Here is a 20,542-nt window from a genome sequence, read left to right on the forward strand (position 1 = left end):
GAAGGACCTGGGGGTCTTAATAGATGAAAAACTTAACATGAGCCAGCAGTGTGCCCTTGCAGCTCGGAAGGCAAACGCTATCCTGGGCTCCATCAAAAGAGGGGTGGCCAGCAGGGGCAGGGAGGTGATTGTTCCCCTCTACTCTGCTCTTGTGAGGCCCCATCTGGAGAACTGCATCCAGGTCTGGAGCCCCCAGTACAAGAAAGACAGGGAGCTGTTGGAGAGGGTCCAGAGGAGAGCCACGAAGATGATCAGGGGACTGGAGCACCTCCCCTATGAGGACAGGCTGAGGGAGCTGGGCTTGTTCAGCATGGAGAAAAGCAGCATTTCAATACCTGAAGGGAGCCTACAGAGGGGAGGGGAATCAACTCTTTGAAAGGGTAGATAACTGCAGGACAAGGGGAAATGGTTTTAAGTTGAGGGAGGGGAGGTTGAGGTTGGACGTCAGGAGGAAGTTCTTTACAGAGAGAGTAGTGAGGTGCTGGAACAGGCTGCCCAGAGAGGTTGTGGATGCCCCGTCCCTGGAGGTGTCCAAGGCCAGATTGGATGGGGCCCTGGGCAGTCTGGTCTAGCATTAAATGAGGAGGTTGGTGGCCCTGCATGTGGCAGGGGGGTTGGAGTTTCATGATTCTTGAGGTCCCTTCCAACCCTGGCCATTCTGTGATTCTGTGCAAGTACCCTGTCCAGTCCTCAAAACCATCTAAAGGCAGCTATCATGGATTTGTGATCACAGTTCAACAAATGTGGTATCATACAGATTGTCAACATTCTTCTGAAAAAGCACAGTCAACAAATAACATCTTTAAAGCTACGTTGGAGTACAAAGTTAATATGGTGTTGTCATCCTTTACAACCAGTTTTAAAGGGAAAAACATAAGGTACATAAATTTAATGTAATAATAATCTAATAATAACCAATACCACTGGTCAAATGATGACAGTAACACTCACTTAAACCTATAAACCACAGTTGTTGCCTTGGCATAATAAGACAACTATTAATAAAACCCTACTGATTTAGGGCATCCAAATTGAAGAAGGATATTTCTGTATTGGATTTACTGAAAGAAGAGGATTCCTTCTTGTAGGAGGAATGAGTTAAAGAAAAAAAAAACCCTCAAACTGAACAATTCAGATGCAGTGCAAAATTCAACCGTAGTTAATTTTGTTTAGTTTGAAGGCTTTGTTTTGCTCACAGCCTCCATAATAAGCCACATGGGGAACAGAGAGCTAACATTTAACATTAAGTTGGCAGACGATTAGCAAAACCCAGAGTCTGAAAGAACACTAGGCAAGTTCAGACCAAAAACAGGGAGTTCAATTTAAAAGCAAGGATAATTAGCACTGGAGAAGAGTACCACTGCATGAGATGAATTTGCCATCAAGAGAATTCTTTTTATATCAAGTTTGGATGTTTTTTCTAAATGATACGTTTTAGTTCAGTGGTTCCCAACAGACTGCAATGAATCATCCATATTTCCCTCATTTCTGCTCATACAGCCTAACCAAATAAACTGTAAGCAGTAGAGACGCTGATTGAAAGTTTGATTCATCTTATTCCTCCATTTGGTTTTGTTTAATCATTTTGCCAGGTACCTGTGGTCAGTGAATCAGGAGGCACTGGTCTGCTTCTGTAAGAACATAGTTCATTGGAGTCCTAAAGCTGGCATTAAGAACTCTTCTGCATCACAGCTCAAATGAGCTTGGACAAGAGTTGTCGGGATCTGTATTCCATTCTACTTGGTACCTTGACAGCACAATCATGAAGTCAATGTATTACAGTGAAAGAAAGGATTCTTCAGTTTTCTTTCACTCACATTTTATCCTTAAATTGTCTTTGCACAATTTGAAGAATAAGCATAGGATGTGCTAGCAGGTCAAAGAGAGCACTGATCTACTCTGAAAGAAGTCGAACTGTTTAGCCTTTTGCTTTGTGCCAAACCAAGGAACACTTCATAATGTAAGTCAACACTTTGCTTAAGAATACATTTGTTGAGCAGAATTGAGAACTGTTTACTTTGTGGTGTTTTTTTCTCCCAACTGAAGCTTTTAAAAAAAATATCCTAGTTCTTGAGAAGACTGCTTTCATTTTTATCTCTTGAATATACAGACTTCATTCTTATTCCCTTTTTCTAATGCTTGCAGTGATCAGCTCTAATTGTACAGAGCAAAAGCGCTACTCAACTAAAGCAGCCATGTGCAAAAATTGTTTAAGCCTTCTGTGTACATTTGTTCAGGAGAGACATTTGACTTCCCTTTTTCCAAGTATATTTATATTCCTAACTGGCCTAAAAGTCAAGATAGTCCTGTTGCTGTCACTGCCTGCACTTCACAAATGAGAAGGAGCACAGTAGTGACAAGTCGTCTTTTTCTTCAAGAATTACTTCTTCCCTCTCCATACTATATTTTCAAATAGAGATTTCTGAAGGTGAGAAAGACAGGGGAGCAGACAAAGGACCATTCCAGTTTTACTCACAGCACTCCTTTGTCACATTTGGTCTCTTCAGATAAACTAGATGATAAACTAAATTTACACTACTGCATATCCCAATATCCCAACTGTCAAATTCAAAAGTGAACAATTCCTACAAAGAGTGCTAACTTCATCAAGCTTCGTTTTGTTCTCAAATGAAGAGAGGCAGCCACACTGATGCGCAACAGATACTCAACCTGATCAGACTGATAGGAAATTGTGCACACGATCAGTCTGTGGAAACACTAAAAAGTGAGCCCATGTAGTGATCCAGTAAATGAAATGTACAAAAAAATTGGACACTTAAAATATATAGAGTAAATTATTACATATAAGAACATCAAAAGCACACTGTAAATTAGAACAAGTGAAGGAATTGGGATGATAAAGAAAAAAATACTTTATAACAAATCCACAAAAGAAAAAGAAATCAAATATGACGGTAACACAGAGAAGGACTGTTCTGAACTATTAAAATATTTTAAAGGCAGGTCTCTACTCAAGTGAATAGATGAACACTTTAAATTCAACTCTCTTGCTTCTTTAGAGTATAGTCTCAATATGAAAATAAATTTCATTTCCCTCAGAACGTCTACAGTAACTGAAGTCAACCATTTCATAATTTGATGCAGTGGTATTGTATGTTGGGGTACTCTCAACCTGAAATTCTAAAATCTAGGCCACCCTTTTTGACACATAGTATGCATGTGTTAAAACTATCTGAGTGACAGCAGTGCAGATGCATTAATAACAGAGGCTGAGGGCAAGGAACTGACATTAAGAGAAAGCTGCCAGAGTCACCTCTGTTCTTATTTGCTGGATCCACTGCAGGATTACTTAGGTTTTTAAAGGAGAATCACTTCATTGGTAACTAAAACTTAAAGAGATTGAAAAAAAAAATAAGATCAACATAGAATAAATAAATGAATATATTTATTGGGAGGATTTCAAAATTCAATGCTATCAGACAAAAGTTAACGGCCAATGTTTAATACTACATATACTGGAAATCCCATCTTAACTAGAAATGAGAAAGCTTTTACAGTCTGGAAACTGTTTGAGGTCCTATGTGAAATGCCTTGATAGCCTCAATACAGATCTAAGCTTCCATAGGACAAATGCTTCAAACTAGTCTAACTTGAATTAATTCACTGCTTAGCAATTTCATTAGATTTTTACTTAGGAGTTGAACTAAAAACATCTACCTTTGCCTACTAATCTGGGGGAACTTTTAACTTCATTTGTTCTTGCCACCATCTGCAAAAAAAATAAACACCACAAGGTGAGAGGGATCCCTACCACAGTATTTCCACCAGAATAACTTTCTACAAGTCATTCATTTCCAGCTAATAGAGTAAAAAAGCCCTTTTTCTTTATTGCAAACACTAGAATAAATGTTTGAACATCGTAGCAAAAAGGTCACCTTTAATGTGCATGAAAGAACTGTTCTCCAAAACAAAGCACAGCAATCTGTACAAACCTTGGCAAGGCATTACAACAGGCTCTTACAGCATGCCACTGTTAAAAGTCAGTGTACTCTACCTTCCACAGCTGCTCATTCACTTGCTTTTATTCCAAAAGTTGACAAGTTAACTGTTCTACGCCTACAAGTTTTCAATAGTCCATTACAAAAAGACTCACATTTGTTTGTGTTACACACCGCGGGGATTAGAATGAAGTTAATATATATCTATTCAGTATGATCGTGCAGAAAATAGCTGTGTTGTACAGGGCTCAGGCTATGACCCGCTTAACTTCATTCACAGAATGCACGATCCATCACGTACAAAAGCACTGTGGAAAATGTGAGGTGTTAGTAAGTACCACCGTTAGTGAGAAATTCTGCTAATTATTACACCAAATAAGCACAGTCAACAGGCCAGAGCAGTAAGAGGGCATGTTTCGGGGCACTAAATGGCTGCCTTGAATGGAGACGAATACATTACAGTGCCCCCTAACAATAAAACAATTTCCCTGACACTTACAAATCCAGGCAGCTCTAGCAGCACAGATGAAGAGCTCAGGACTGTACTTGGCATACGGCGATGTTTCAGTGCCACCTAGTGACGTGCACTTTAACTTGATTGTCTCTCAGGATTTATGGGACACCAAGAGTTCAAAAGCTAACGCAGTTCAGCAGAGGGCCCGCAGAGCAGTGGGAGCAGCCGTGCTGCAGAGGGAAGGCACATGGGGTCACATGTGACAACCTCCTCCATGTCCTGTAACATTCAAATACTTACATGGCTGATAAGGCGTTCTAAACATTCTTATTACAAGTTGCTCTTCAGAAAACAGTACACATTGAAGCTTGCACTATGCACAAGAGAGCTTGGATATTTTATGACGCTGATTTTTCTATCTAAACCTTCAACTGAGATCATTTTCAAGAAGGTTTGTTTTCCTTAATTGAACAGACTTATTATCCGGAGTGGTTTCATAGCTTAAATAAGTGTTTTAGAGACTGCAAACTAAGCACATTGATTCCCTGTTTGCATTTTGACACTTCGTATGCTCCTGCCACTGACTTATTACTGTAATGGAGACTGCAGCCATTTCACATTTCCATTGTCCTCCTGCTGTGCTTCTGCTGAGTATTACTACAGGTGAATTCTTAGCTTAATGCAAATTCAATGAACTTGATGGTGCAACATAGCCCAGGAAGAAGCTGATATATTTTATGCTGACTGCAGATTGATGCAGGCTGAACTCCAGCACAAATTCCTACTGGTAACAAAACCCACAAACTCACGGGCTCAGGTCAAGCAAAAGGCACAGACTGCGAAAGAAATGCTAAAATAATCCAGTATAATCATAAATGAAATTGAAAGTGAAAGCTTAGATTGAGAAAGCTTACTGAGGCCATTTGAAATGGAATTCTTATTTTCCAATTGATCAAAACTAAGTACTGAGGGACAAGGTTTAGTGGGCATGGTGGCGATGGGTTGATGGTCGGGCTAGATGAACTGAGGGTTGTTTCAACTGTAATGATATGATTTTATGATGCAAAGAGCCTTGAAGCTGCAGGACTAAAAATCTCTTAGCAGGAGAACTGAGAAAGGTTCACTCAGTAGACAAACTAAGTTCAGAAACCTGTAGAGCAAATATACATATGATATTTAATCCATACCACACTTCAGGACCTGAACTGTTACCACAAGAATCAATACAGCCCCTACTTCAAATGGCAAATGAAAGACCAAAATAATCTTATTCCTTACATGTTAGAGAATTCTACTCACGCCTTCTCAAATTACACCTCCAGGATTGAGGTCTCTTTCCACAAAGATTTGTATCTGCTCTTGTATCTAAGATGACTAATCAATGCTCAAACAAACAAGGCTTTAGACTTCCCATGTTCATCAACTTCAACACAATTCATCCACTCTCACTTTTATATAAACACTGAGTTGGTGTTTCCTTTCTAAAGCACGTGACAAGCAAGTGGGACCTACTTTGGAAAACACAGCACAAGCAATACCAACTGTTCTACAACTGTAGTTTGTAGTTCCCAGAAATATGAAATGAGGGCATGCTGGACGCCATTAAAACAGGCTTACTTCTATCAGAGTGCTCAGCAGTGGAGAGGGAAGGAGAGAAAAGCATATTGCTTCCTGCTTGCTTGCAGGAATTCTTTTGAGTACAGCCATAGAGGAGCTTTCTTTTGGACACGAACAGCTGATTCACATGACAGCTCCTGTTACCAACTGCAGTGTAAAACTGCAGTAATTCCAACTACAGCAGAGCAATGTTGAGCTTTAGTAATACACAGGTCAAAAAGCACTTCTGTTTAGAATTAAACATTATTATTATGCAGTTATTAATTCTTATTCAAATATCAAACATACTAGATTATACTGATGTCTTGTATAATATAAATTACTTACAGGCTCCTGAAGGGCCACATAAAATAGCTAGACTGAAATACAACCGTAAGTCCCAAGCAATTACTTAAATATGCATCTCATGGAAAAATACTGGTTGTTATTAACGGATGGTTGTCATATAGAAAGGCTACTATATTGCACTGGGTTTTATTCACCCTATTGCTGAAACTGTCTCTTTTCTGCTGTCAAGAGGCTTTTGCTATATGTGAATATTTAATGCTATTACCATCATTCACTCAGTGCTCGTATTGTCTGATCAAGCATCTATTACTGACTGCTAGATACATTTGAGGACAGCATTTTTTCATGTCTACTGCTCCACCACATGCAGACCCTACTTCTCAAAGGTTCTTTGAAGTTCAGTAATGCATTAAACACTGTGCAAAGGTCTGTATCTTTTGTAAGAATGTCTAAGCATAGAGTATGAAAAACTATTAAAGTATCTCTAATAAAAAGTTCTTGTTTTTTTGTTTTGTTGTTTTTTTTTTTTTAAGTAATGACACTGCATATCGTTCACAAGTATTTGCCTCCAGTGCACGTATAACTGAATTCATGCAATAGGCCACAGCATTTGATAGCATTTGATATTTTTAATAGAAGTCAGAATATACTGGGTGCATTTTAATTTGTGTAATTCTCTGAAAACAAAAGGGTCAGTGTCCCCTATGTGCAGTTGCATGCATCACAACATTTTTCTGTTTAACCATGTTCATAGTATTGTATGTAATAGATCTATCACTTGCTAACATACAAATATAATATCATTCTATAAACATTATCCCGTAATGCATCTTCCATGAAAATTCCTTAGACATCAGATTTCCAAGAGTCCTACTAAGGACCAAAGACAAGTCAAATTGCCACGTTTGTAAAAAGACCTACCAAGAATTGACAGATCTCTTCAAATCAGACTCTAAGTAACTTTGTACGAGAGTGTGAAATCTAAATATGAAATATATAAACTGAAGAATTATATATCTACAGTCTTAATTTTGCCTACATACAAAACAATAGATGAGGGCAATACAGGAATAATTGGGCTTTCAAGGTCACTGAAGTTGGTTTGTTTGCTTGTATAACTTCTGCAGAAGCAACTAAGCAAGCAGAGCTTATAAAAAACTCATTCAGAAGAACAAAAGAAAAATCTTTAAGCATTTTAAATGTATCGCTGTCATAGTTTTTTAAGAGAATGAAAGAATAATGATTAACTATGAGACTTAGGGAAGTGTTTAAATGGTCCAAAACAACATTTTGTTTGAAATCTTTGCTTTAGTTTAGACAAAAAAAAAAGCCATTGACTTTTTTGTTTAATTAGGAAACAGAAGTATCACAGACAGTCATAGGAAGTGCAAGCCAGCACAATTATTCCTTCCATCCCAGCGGACAATCACCCTTTATGAACATATGACAAGATCCAGCTATTCATCAACAAGACTAGAAGGAAATGAAAACGTTGAATTCACAAGATCTGTCTTTCAGTTAACATTCTTAATGTAAATTAGGGTTAAATGTGAATAAAATTAATATTTAATCACTTGAAAAACTTCCATTCCTTTCTTCTCTTTAAAAACTACAACTTAATTATAAAATAATGTAAAACAAGTGTAAATTTAAAAGAATCGTTTTGAAGATTTGCATTAATAGTTCAAGACCTACTGACACTGAAGAAAAGAACGGGAGTCCCAACATTATGTTGCTTTAAAGTAACTGTGTGATTCTATTCCTTGCTAACAGACAGCAGAGCAGGAAGGCCCAAGGGAGAGCAGTGCAGAGGAGGAGTGTGACAGAGGGAGGCTGACCCCTCAACAAAGACGGGCAGAAATGGCTGCAGATGGAGCAGAAGCCCAATGTCCCACCTACTAGAAGAAGGTCTCCACATTTTACCATGAAATAAAAAGTTCTTGTCATAAAGGTGCACAAACCAATATTCAGTGTTGATGCAGCACGATACAGTGTGAAGTGTGAAATCGGAAGGAAAAGCTCCAGCACAGCAGCTCTCTGAAGTCTTGCAGTGCTTATACAGACTAAACTGCTGCTCTCAAACTTCTGTACTGAAATCCCACACAAATCCTACACCCCTCATGGTTTAGCACACAGTTATTACCATCATGTGGTCCACAATTATCAACAGCTACTATGCTAAGGAAAAGCTAACAATCATTTTCTATTCTAGCACAGAAGTTTTTAAATGGTAAAAAAACAACTTACAAAAGCTCAGTTTTTCATAAAATTATCTTCCAGAGAGACAAAGTTGTCCACAAATAACTAATGGGGACAACTCAGACATTATTCTCTATGGATAGGTTGCACAGAGGTGACGTATAGGTTAGAAGTTGTTTCCTTAAACACTAGTGAAACTCACAAATGTAGAAATGTTTCTTGTTCCCTTTCAAAACATAAGTGAAGCAATTTGTCACTTGCAAGAAGACCTGCACAAATGAAAGGCGAGACGGAGCTTTCACGGGAAGCAGCACTCACAGAGGGTTGGTGCCTGAGTGATGAAAACCCAAATCCAACAAGTTCTTTCAAATCAGCTTTTGACTACACAGAACAGAAATCTTTCTCTTCTTCTCCTACCCCACAAACGTAATGTAACTTTCCCTTCCAAAAGGAAAGTTCCCAAAGTTCTGCCATTAATCCTTCCCAACAGGGACAAGCTCAGAGAGACTCTGCAGCATATCTAGTCAAGGGACAAGCACAAGATAATCTTCACTAAGATGATCAGAGGGCTGGAGCACCTCTCCTGTGAAGAAAGCTTGAGGGAACTGGGCTTGTTTAGCTTGGAGAAGTCTCCCAGACAACCTCATTGTGGCCTTCCAACACTTGAAGGGAGTGGATAACCAGGAGGGGGAACAGCTGATTACAAGCATGGATGTTGATAGGGCAAAGGGGAATGGCTTGAAGCTGAGACAGGGGAGGTTTAGGTTGGATATCAGGAGGAAGTTTTTCACCCAGAGGGTGGTGAGGCACTGGAACAGGTTGCCCAAGGAGGCTGTGGATGCTCCATCCCTGGAGGCATTCGAGGCCAGGCTGGATGTGGCTATGGGCAGCCTGGTCTGCTGGTTGGTGACCCTGCACACAGCAGGGGGTTGGAACTAGATGAGTATTGTGCTCCTTTTCAACCCAGGCCATTCTATGACTCTATGACAAGTGGTCATTTGTTTGTGCCCTGTAGAAATCAAATATATGCACACATCTTTGATTTACTTATTTTGGATGCTTGTAGCTTTTTTTCTTTGTAGTTTAGCAAAGTGAATCAAAGTGAGTAAGAAAATTGATTGTACTGAAAAAAACCCCACCCTATTTTTGCAGACTAAAAAGCCAACACTACATTGAAACTAAAAATGTTTACTGGACTTGAAAACCACTAGCACTATGATAGTCAAGTCCCTTTTTCTTGTTATTTAACTTCTGCTAATTGAGCTTTGCTAATGCCCAGTAAGAAAACGAGGTCCTATTTCCTGTCAGGTAAGTTACTTGCTCCTTTCTACAACCACATTGTTTGCATGAATTTTGTTGACTGTAATCCACCACACAACATTTCTAACCCTGAACCCCAATCAGGCCTATCCTCATTAAAAATATGGCCTTTCACCTTCTACAAAGCACTGCTACTATAAATTACATTCTGTTGTAGCCCAAAGGTGATAGAGATGAGTGCAGGATAAACAAGGAGTAATACAAAAGCCAGTTGGGTCAGCCTTTCATTACAGCCCTTTCAGAAGTTATTAATCTCGCTTGTAGTCAGTGGGCTGAAAATAATTACTTCTTCTAGCTTATGTTGTACTCAAAAGTAGCAATAAGGACAGGTCATGCAAGACACAAATAATTCTTGGTCCTTGTAAAACCGCTTCAAATGGTGTTAGGGGAACACTGGGACACGTTACTTCAAATTTCACTGACAGAAGAAATCCCAGCAGTACCAGCAGTTACTCCACCCCGATAGGTTGCATCTTGCCATAACACGTCACCAAAAGTTACTAAGAACTAATCACAGCAAACAGTTTTTTAGCTTTCAAAAAGTGAATAGTGAACTCTTTTAATCAAGTCCAGCTTATCTTTCATATCAGAGTTTGCACTTGGAACTATAAACAGAGATCTTCACTTACATTTAATCTGCTTAGTGCATCTTGGCTGCTGATTTACAAGAATTAGCACAGACCTGCAGCACATTAAGACATTCTCATGTTGAAAGCAAACGTGAGAATCCTGGGAGCCATGCATTGCTACAGAGCAGTTCAGTAAAGAACTAAACTTGTTAACTCAGTGATTGTTTTAAGTACTGTCTGGGGAATAAGTAGTTACTTCTGAGTAAGACATTATAGAAGCTTGCTGACAATTACTAGACTACTAAAGACTCTGTGATGAACCGGATATGCAAGAAGTCCTATCTCCCCAAATAAAATGCTTGCTTAAATATTTATTTGGTTCTTGAGTAAAGAGAAGTCAAATACTGACATTTCTGCCAACATGCAACAGCCTGGTGCTTATTCATCTGAACTAAATGGCTAAATGATAACAAGAAGAGGGGAAAAAAGACAGCAGAAGTTTTGGTTGTGTAACACTAACAAAACTATTCCATGCGTCATGACACCAGCATTTTACACGTATCTGGGAAAGACCATCTGTGTAGTACCTAGAACAACAGAGATTCGTATCCCGTTTCGGGCCACAAAGAGCTACTGTATGATGAAAACTGGGACACTAATCAAAGCCTCAGCAGAGTTTTTAACCTACTCATCAACTAACAAACAAAGCACAATTTACAGCTAATGCCAGAGCCCACTCCAGATTTTTTGCTGGCAAAAAGACAAGTAAACACTTAATGTTAAAGCAACAAATGGCTGAGTAAAGGAAAAACACATTCTTTTGTATTTTTGTACTGCTAGCCAAAGGTTTACTTTTTTTTTCCCCCCATCACTACTATTATTATTAGCAAGTTCTTAAAGGATCTCCTGTTGGCCAGTACAGATTAGAAGTCAGAAGAATCTGTTACTCAATTCCAATTTCCTGTTTGAATATGATCAATCAGTTTTACTAAGGCTTATTTGTCCAGTCCTCTTTCTTCAAGATTGCTTCAAAACTTAAAGAAAAAAAGAAAAAAAGAAATTTCCATATGAATGATTTCAATCCAAAATCCGTTCTGCCTAAACTAGCATATAAATGCAGCCTGTTGTATAATAACAACCTTTGCAGATGCAAGTAGGAGGGCTCACATCTGGTTCAACCTACAGCCAACCTAAGGGAGCACAGTGCCAGTACTTGGCACAGTTGCATCACCTCCATCAGATCTACATCTTATGATCAAGAAAATTAAGATGACAAAAAAGGAAGATGGCCAAGAACAAAAGGTAGCCATGCCCAAAAAAAGACAGACAACTGCAAAACAGATAGTAACAAACGCTTCAGAAAGCAGAAGTAATTATAAATGAGATTACTGTTAATTACAAGCAATATAGAAATTTAGCCCCACCAAGGAAGTGTAGGGGGATCCATTGAAAGGTCCATGCTTGGGAACTCTCTCCTTTCTCCCTTCCAAAAAGTAGGCTTTCCTGTATTTCAAAGAACCTGGTGCAAACCCAGATACAAGCCAGTCCTTAGGAAATACAATGACAGATTTTAGTAGTAGGCAACAATGATTTTGTCTACCTGCATCTTTCTTTTGGTACTTCATGGCCAATTACAGTAAAAGTTGCTCAACAGGATGCATACATAAGAAAATTCCTGTCACAGAGCAAATGCAAATTTAATTACTTTAAGTTAAACCTTCCATCTTGTCTAGAGGTCCTTCAAAAATGCAACTGTAAACAAGCACTACATTGCAATCAGGTGTCAAGGGCTTATTTGATCTCCTGCAAAATATGTCACAAGTCACTGGCAGAAAGTGGGTCGAGAGGGAGAACAAAGGAAAAAACTGTCAATGGACTAGGTAGCTCATGTGAGCATGCCTATTAGTGCACTGGATCTTTCTGTTCCTGTCTAATGCTGTCCATATAAAACCTTCTTCATTTGACAGCGTTCTGTTATCCTGTATTTGATGAAATTTTTCTGTAGTAAGCAAAAAAAAAAAAAAAATATATATATATATATATATATATATATCTCTGTGAAAAGAGCTGATAGAGTAACCAAAAGACGCTGAAGATAAAGAAAATATTCTGCTCAAGTATCAGATGTGTGCTGTGATTTTTTTTTTAATTATTACATAATGGCCACATTCCTTTACTTTGCACAGAATTGTTGATAGTTTCAAAAGCAATAGGTAATACTGCACAACTGGCTGGAAACAAAGCATGTGCACGTGGAGCACACATTTCAGCTCTTATTGAAACATGAGGTGCTTTTGGGGGCTAGGAGCAACATACCACATAGCTCTCTGCAATCTGCTGGCCAGTCCAAAGTTCTACTAGATAATTGCTATATATAAATCCCTGAATTAAAAGGTAGCTCAGAATGCAGAGATTAATCTGCTCAGAGTACTTCCCAGAAATTCAGCTCTGAAGATGTCCTTATGACTTCTTATGGCAAGAAGATTGTGTAGACAGTTAAAAAAATAATAATTATTTAGAAGATATGAGAGTATACTTTCCTACACAAACTTTCAGTGAAACCAAATGACCGCAGTTGAAGTATAGTCTGTAAACTGCATTAAAAAAATCAAGTTCTGAGATGCATTTGGCATCTACACAGTTAAACAATAGATGAATTATGCTATTTCAGCACCAAAGATTAATAGTCTCCATAACACAACTTGCCTGTTGAGAAGTACATACTGGTGTCCATGTATTTAACATGTAAGAAGGGGACACGGAGATCCAAGTAACCCAAAATACATTGGGCTGCTGCGTGGCCATGCTGGCTATAGGCAAGGTAATAGCTCTGCCTTCTGTAAGATCAACCAAAATCAATGGAGAAAGTCAAAGTAGATTTTTGGATACACAAGCCCTTCTTCAGCCTAGTATAACACTTTTATAATCTTTTAAGTCAGCCTAATACTTATTACCCCTACCTATCAAGTTTGTCTTAACCAAGCAAAGAAGATATTAGAGCTGCTACGCTGGCATCATATACTTCAACATGTCAAAAGCCTTCTCTTTACATTCTCAGATTCAAACAGCATAGCTTTTACATAAGATTCAAAGGAGATTTTGTTTAAATGCCTATGTATTCTAGGAAAAAAAACACTTCTGGTTATTAAATGTTGTACTTCCATATATTGACTTAATATTTCAGTGCACTTAAACAAAACCAGGGCACATCCTTACTACCTGTAAGACATTTTACAAAAAGGCATCTTAAAGATGAAGAAGCTCCTAAGAATCAGGTGGAATAGACTAAGGAGCTTCTGCTAATTGCCAAAATGTCATTTTTAATTTGCTAAAATTTGATCGGTGCCTGTCTTCTGGTGCAAGAGATTCACAAAAAGCAAAAGTAACTTCTGCTTCAATGACACAATTAGTTAAAATTCGTAGAAAATAAAGGAAAAGGTGAACCAGAGATGGGTGATAAGTAGACAAATCTTGTATGCAAATAGGACGAGTCCCAAAACTGCAGAATTGTACAATCTGATACATTTTCCTACAGAAATCTTCAATTACTGCTTTAGAGGGGCAGTCCAGTCTCATTTATCCTGAAATCCATAAACCACTGCCATGAATCAGGTGGAGAAAAAAAAAGCACAACCAACTGACTGAAGAAAGGATACTGCTGTTCAGACTCCTCAAGTCTATATATTTGGGAAACGAAAATTGAGAGAAGATAAAGTTTTGAAAACCCCAAATGAAGGATTCCAAATGATGGAACACTGGTTGAGGCCTTACTTCACCTCCTCCACAGCCTGCTGTTGGTGCTCGTTTAACTGGAGCTGTATGTAATATTCACCAGGATGTTAAGTTTAGCTTAACTACACTTAATATGCACCTCCTGCACTACTGGGCAAAGAAGCCAAATTGCTGAAGTTCTCCCAGCTAGTTCACTTATTTAGCAGAATATATCTTTACTAAATAAGCAAAACAGATGCTCTCATTTCCTTCTTTTAAAAAAGGAAATTTTCTCCCAACCTAAAAAGATATAATTTTGAGCATATATCATTTTCCTCACATATCAGATAACAGCAGTTGCAATCACTTAGACTTTTTCCTGCTTTTAAACCCCCTGAATTTTAACAGTGCATTTACCAATAAAAATGCACTAGATCTATTTATCTCATGCCAACAAAATTTGAACAGTGCATCACATTATTCTTCTACCCATATTATAAACTGCTGTGTACATTAAGTGGATAATATTATTAACACTGATGTTTCTGTGGGCTATTCATAAAATAAATGGTGGACAAAGTAATTCCATCTATTACACATGGAGCTCAATAACAATAATAATGAGAAAATTGCAATAGACATAGTGAGTAATAATCAGAACTAAACCGACAACTGTAACAATATATCCTTTGTGTAAATGTTCTGATCATATAAGCAGACTAATCTGCAATTTTTCATCACTGATAAACACTGGAAACCAGCCAGAATTCAGATTATATTTTATCCCTGTCAGTTCGTATCTAAAACAACAGCAAAACCCACTTGATTTACCAACTTAATGAGAAATAGATAAATAAGTTGTTCACCAGGATGCAGTTATGTGCAGCATGACATCGTATCACTATACCTGCCTAAACACTACAGTTAGCAAAACATACTGTACCTTCCCACATATGTAGCTACAAATGCGACATACAGTTTTGCCAGCATAATGTCATAAAGCTGTACTGGGTTGTCAGTAGAAGTTATCTAAGGCTTCTTGTTAACATTTACAGGCACCATGTGATCCCAGTTTAGAGGCTGCAACAGTGACTGCTCGTGTCAGAACAGAGATTGAGGTAATTTCCTAGTTTGAGAGCTTCAGAGGTCTTAGCTAAATTTTTTATTACCTCCAGTACTTTAACACTTTTCCTACTGCACATATAGCAATGCCTAGAAATCATTTGCAGAAGCATAGAGAACTATACGGCCTGCTATAAACACAATTGAGTAATGCTCAAAGATTAACCAAGAAGAGTCCAGCATATTTTGAAGAACAGTCACAAGAGAAGCCCTACTATTTAGCACTGAGTCAAGTGATCCAAAGTTTCTGCAGCATTTTGACTGCAGGCAGGATCTGTAATCAGCGTGCTACTTTTTTGTCTATACAGGAAAACACTAAGAGTGGCAAATACCAAAGACTGTTACAGAAAGGTGCCTAAAGGAAATGCCATCTCTTCTGCATTTTCTGTCTCTTGGTAGACTTGCAAAACTCTCCAGTTAGAGACTAAAAAGGTTGAGGTGAGCTCCAGCTTCACAGTACAGACCAGATGGGAGGATGCTGCTGTTGGCACAGAGCCCAAGGAGAAAGATCTACAGGGAGTTCAGAAAGGCAAACATTTGACAGCGAGACAGGAACTCTCTCCCAGACATCATCCATAGGGATCCTTCATTCCCCTTTGCTTGTTTTGTCACTGCATATGCACAGTATGACTGAATGTATTATGCATGGGAAATAATCACAGCACTGGCAAGAAGTCATTGAGCTTTTATTATGCATGCAAAGGTCTGCAATTTCGCACATACAGATAGAATCTGGAAATCCCAAAGATTTCCAAAAGTAAATAGGAAAGGAGAGAAAACTAGGCCTAGGTCACAGGGGAAGGGATGATTCCTTATGCAAAAGAAGTTTTCAAGAAATAAATGAAGAGGCTCTGAGCCATTCAGACTTCCAGCCAGGTGCCTCTCAGAAGGACTCCAGGGCCAAGACTCTGCAGGGGCTTACACACGGGTAGGCCATGAGAATTCTCAAGCAACATGTTTGGAACTTTATTTTTCGTTAACTATGGTAACATTTCACCCCTGAATAACCCTTCCACTCCTCCCCCCCCCCAAGAAGTACTTCTCCTCTCATTATCGTTCAAGTACTAACAGATGCCCAGATGAAAAAGGAGTTGCCTTTAAAGATGTTCATCTACTTACATGCTAAATAGCCTCATCTAAATTCATGCTAATATAAAACACAGCATAACCACAATCTTTTTTCTAAAAGCCATCTCCAGTAAGACTTCAGATGAGGAAAATGAAGAGGAGAGGAGCAGAAGTGCTCTCCTGCACTGGGTTTGGAAGAGCTGTTCTTCCTGCCCTCTTCAGCACAGCAGTCACTCTTTCCAGACAGATTAGTACTGAAATCAGAGCATCTGAGCCCTTCACTCATCATTTCAGCACTAGCTCCTTCTCAGAGTGACAGCAAGCCTTATAAAAAGCAAGACACATGCAAACTTATGATATAGTTTACATAACGCTGCTTACATTCCAGTGAAATAAGTGCTATAATATTACACCAGAACCCAATAGGTGCTTTGCATTTTTAATTCACATATTATTAATTCTCCGCCAATCAGATGTGTCAGTTTTCCACTTATTTAATCATCTCCTAAAATAAATATTACCTCCCATGAACATTCTGGCATCTTCCAGCAAGTCCCTATTTGGCAGTTTTTGTTGTGCTCATTCATTGCTCATTGCCCAGTTCCGCTACTGACTCGAATCTCCAAATTACTCTTAGGAATTGGATTATCTCCTGTTCTTAATGTAACTTCTGTAATACACAAATATTTAAAAAAAAAGCAAAAACACTGATTATGAAAAAATGACAACAAATACCTGAACTTGGGAACATAAATGGCTCCTTCAATAAAGTTACATAAAACAAGGACGAGTTAAGTGTAAACTCAATGTACTATTTAGTTCCATATACATTTAGAAATTTAAAGATGGAAGTTCTGCAAAGTTGTCTCTAGTTATTGCATTTCTAGGATACCTTTAGAAACACTCCTAACACAAGATAAGCCCAATTTCTTACATCTCCACTGTTCATTCTCTTTTTAATTCATGTATTTTAATTCGTGCTTGTAATGAAAGGTGAAAGGATTAAACTGTTGTTTTCATGTTTGGAAAAATGACAGTTATATCGTTCTGGCTACAGACAAGGAATAAAATGCCAGAACTTTCAGGATTAAACACTGCATTGATCTGCTTTAAATAAGAATTAATATGAACTTCCTAGTTTAATTATATAATTAATTATATATACAGCACCAACAGAAGTATTGGTATGTCAGTAGTCAACGCGCTGTGCCATGGAGTCTCACTCCTATAACATTAGTTCATCAGCAAGAACCAAATTAGCTCATTGAAGGGGACAGATTTTAAATTAATAACTTATTCTTCAATTTTTCCCAGTAACTTTACACTTTTCATTACGTTGTTAAGCTACTCATTTAAGAAACATGAACATCTGAGACAATAAATTGAAAAGTAACAAATGATAAAAGTGACCAATTCAAGTACACGGCCCATAAAGCTCCTAAGCAATGGGAAGACATTGTATTGATAAGAGAATGCTGTAAATATATTTCTTTTGGGTCTGTTTCATCACTTCAGGAAAAAAACAACAACAACAAAACCTTTGAGCTTCCCAACCAAAGACAAAATTGTTATGCAAGAACTCACACAAAAAGGATTTTGTGCATTACATCACCATCTTGCAAAGGTGTTAACCATTTTAAAAACATATGCCATTTTAAATATCAATAAAAAGAATAACAGAATTCTTCAGTCTTAAATTAACATGAAGACCACCTTCATTTAATTTACAGAACACTGTAGACCTTCTACTTACAGGCTGAAGTCATTTAATGCTTTGAGATGTTTCCAGTCTAGAGTTTAAACCAGCTAAGTTATTTATACATCGCATTATTCACAGCTACAAGCAATGATTCATAGTTACTGCTAAGTTAACTGTTACAAAGCTATAAGTGTTTCAGAAGAAATAATCCAGGACCAGACAACAACTGTCTCCACAACACCACAAACATGAAGCTGCTGGTACCAGCTACATCCATGATTAAGCTCTGTCTGTTGCACAGTACACAGTTACGTCAGAAGTTCAAGGCAACTCAAGAGATGTCAGCTTTTTGTGTACAGAAAGGCCACGGACAAGCAAAAAGCAGGGTTAAATGCACAACTTGAACCTTGAGCGTCTGAAGTTGTAAGAAGGAATCTCTTGATGCATATCATGTGTCCTGTGATACCAAGGGCTCACACAATAAAAAATATCTCTACGTTTCTTTCCAGCCTTGTTTAGTCGCATAAACTGGTTTCTTCTTTCTACCCTTGAGTATGTTTTATCAGTAGCTAGAAATGTCACATACTTCTATGGTAAACAGAAATATCCCAGCCTTTCTTTATTTTCCTACATGCCAATACTAAAGAAGGTGACAATATAATCTGCCTTGGGCGAGTCTATCACCGACCACAGTAGACAGGTCATTTTCCTTTTATCAAAGAAGAGAGTAGGTCATCACATTTTAGTGCATGTTGACACCACTGCTAGTAAAAAGAGATAAGAATTCAGTGCCCTAAAGGTGCCTTAACCTCTATTTTACCTAATACAGATATTTCACAGCTATTGCATTAAAGCCAGAAGAGAGACAGATTTGTATCCTGAAAGAATGCACTACAAAGGTCTCAACCTTTGTGACAAGCTGATATTTGTACTGCAGAGATTGTAGGTGACAACAAAGCACTTCCCTTAAGGTATCCAGCCCTCCTTTATTTTGCATTAGAGGATTTATTTTTCTCCTGTAACACCAAAGAGGATCACAGATGTCTAACCTCTCAAGTACACACACGCAGTTTCCAAACATTTTTGAAGTAGGATAAAAAGCCCACGTACACCTCCTGCCCTGCCAAAGCTAACTTCAGGAGCTTCTTTGCTTGATTAAAACATTTTGCTTTCAGTCCAGATACTGTAACCACAAACACCACAAAGCAATGCCAGTTATCTTCACTCACTATCCCTTTGCTTTTAAACATTCAATTCCAATATCTAAAAGTTGGAAGATGCTTTTATGGCAGGGTTCTTCATATGTGGACAACGCTAGCAAAATAACTTCTCTTTCAAAACTTATAAAGATGCAATAAACTGAATAATGATGGTCAGTTTTCTCTACACAGCAGAAGGAAATGTTACTTCAAAAATGGCAAAAGTACAACCTTGGATTAGGAGAAATAGTATATTAGTACTTAAAGATTCTAAAAATGTGTTTGCTTTTTCTTTCCTCCAGGAACACAGCTACAAGAAGTATAACTAACTCCCACAAGAAATGCAAGCTTGATTTGGACAATGAAACAACAAAAAACTTCTTTCTGAAATGCAAAAAACACATTATTTTGAGAAAAGGCCCAGGCAATCTTTCTATTAGCTTTGGTAACATATTTCTAGTTATGTAGGCCAACAAAGAGTTCTGTGTTTAGAGACAGCATCAAATACAGTGGTTCATCATTTAAGCATTCACTGTTTATGTGCTTACTTGCATATATAGCCTACATTTAATTATCCTTCACCAGGAAGTAATCCGTAGATACACATCTCTCTCGAGAGAAACATCAACTAAAACTTAATAACAGCAATTATTTTTTTAAAAAAAAGTTATTTAGAGGAATGTTATTTCCATGCCTATTAACCAACCACTCTGCTTGTCAAAGGACTTCGTACATTTATTTTAAGCATATATACACGTGTACATTTATGCAGATGTACACATTGAATACTTCAGACAAGGCACATTAATGCATCAGCAAAGACTGAAATCCAAGAGTTGGACTGTTATTAAAGAACAATGCTATTTCAACTAAGACTAATTTTTTAGTTCAATGGATGTGAGGTTTCTTGCAAGTGATATTGCAAGCACAAAACCCACAAACTTGGTTTTTAAAATATAGTGAAAGGAAAACTTAGGACTACTAAGCAGTCTAACCACTTTCTATGATTTTGTTGATTTTGCCTAATTAGCATGGAAACCTTTAAAAATGCTAAAAAAAAATGCATCTTATGACCAATTAGCAAGGTAGTGCAATAATTGCACTTTGGATATATGCTGTCCATTATGACAAAGCTCTAGTGAATTGTGATTGACCATGATATTTATAGTCCGCGATGTCATTTTGATAAAGCATTTCATATGAGAAGAAACTGGGATATTTAGAGAAGATAAACAGATGTGCCTGAAGAAATTGAACAAATAAATTGCAGCTAGCTTGTTTTGCCCAAGTGACTAGTAAATATTATGCTAAAGCAGGATATGACTCTTCCAAACACA

The 20,542-nt window shown here is 37.8% G+C and overlaps 1 protein-coding gene across 12 annotated transcripts in view; it reads right to left on the reverse strand.

Moving 5' to 3' along the window:
- Positions 1–20,542, reverse strand: part of FTO (FTO alpha-ketoglutarate dependent dioxygenase) — a 228,494-nt gene that overhangs the window by 197,586 nt on the left and 10,366 nt on the right. For 5 of the 12 annotated variants that reach the window (XM_090149892.1, XM_090149896.1, XM_090149900.1 and 2 more), the window contains exon 1: positions 16,829–16,958. The exons of 2 other annotated variants lie outside the window; for them this stretch is intronic. In XM_090149892.1, coding sequence (XP_090006018.1) covers positions 16,829–16,894 — 66 coding nt within the window. In that variant the 5' untranslated portion in view covers positions 16,895–16,958. Of the gene's footprint in view, positions 1–16,828; positions 16,961–20,542 lie in introns of those variants that run through there. 5 more of the 12 variants (XM_090149893.1, XM_090149894.1, XM_090149898.1 and 2 more) reach the window with 2 other exon arrangements.

This window comes from Phasianus colchicus, chromosome 13, assembly GCF_987193195.1.
Source record: "Phasianus colchicus chromosome 13, bPhaCol1.hap1.1, whole genome shotgun sequence".
Taxonomy (NCBI): domain Eukaryota; kingdom Metazoa; phylum Chordata; class Aves; order Galliformes; family Phasianidae; genus Phasianus; species Phasianus colchicus.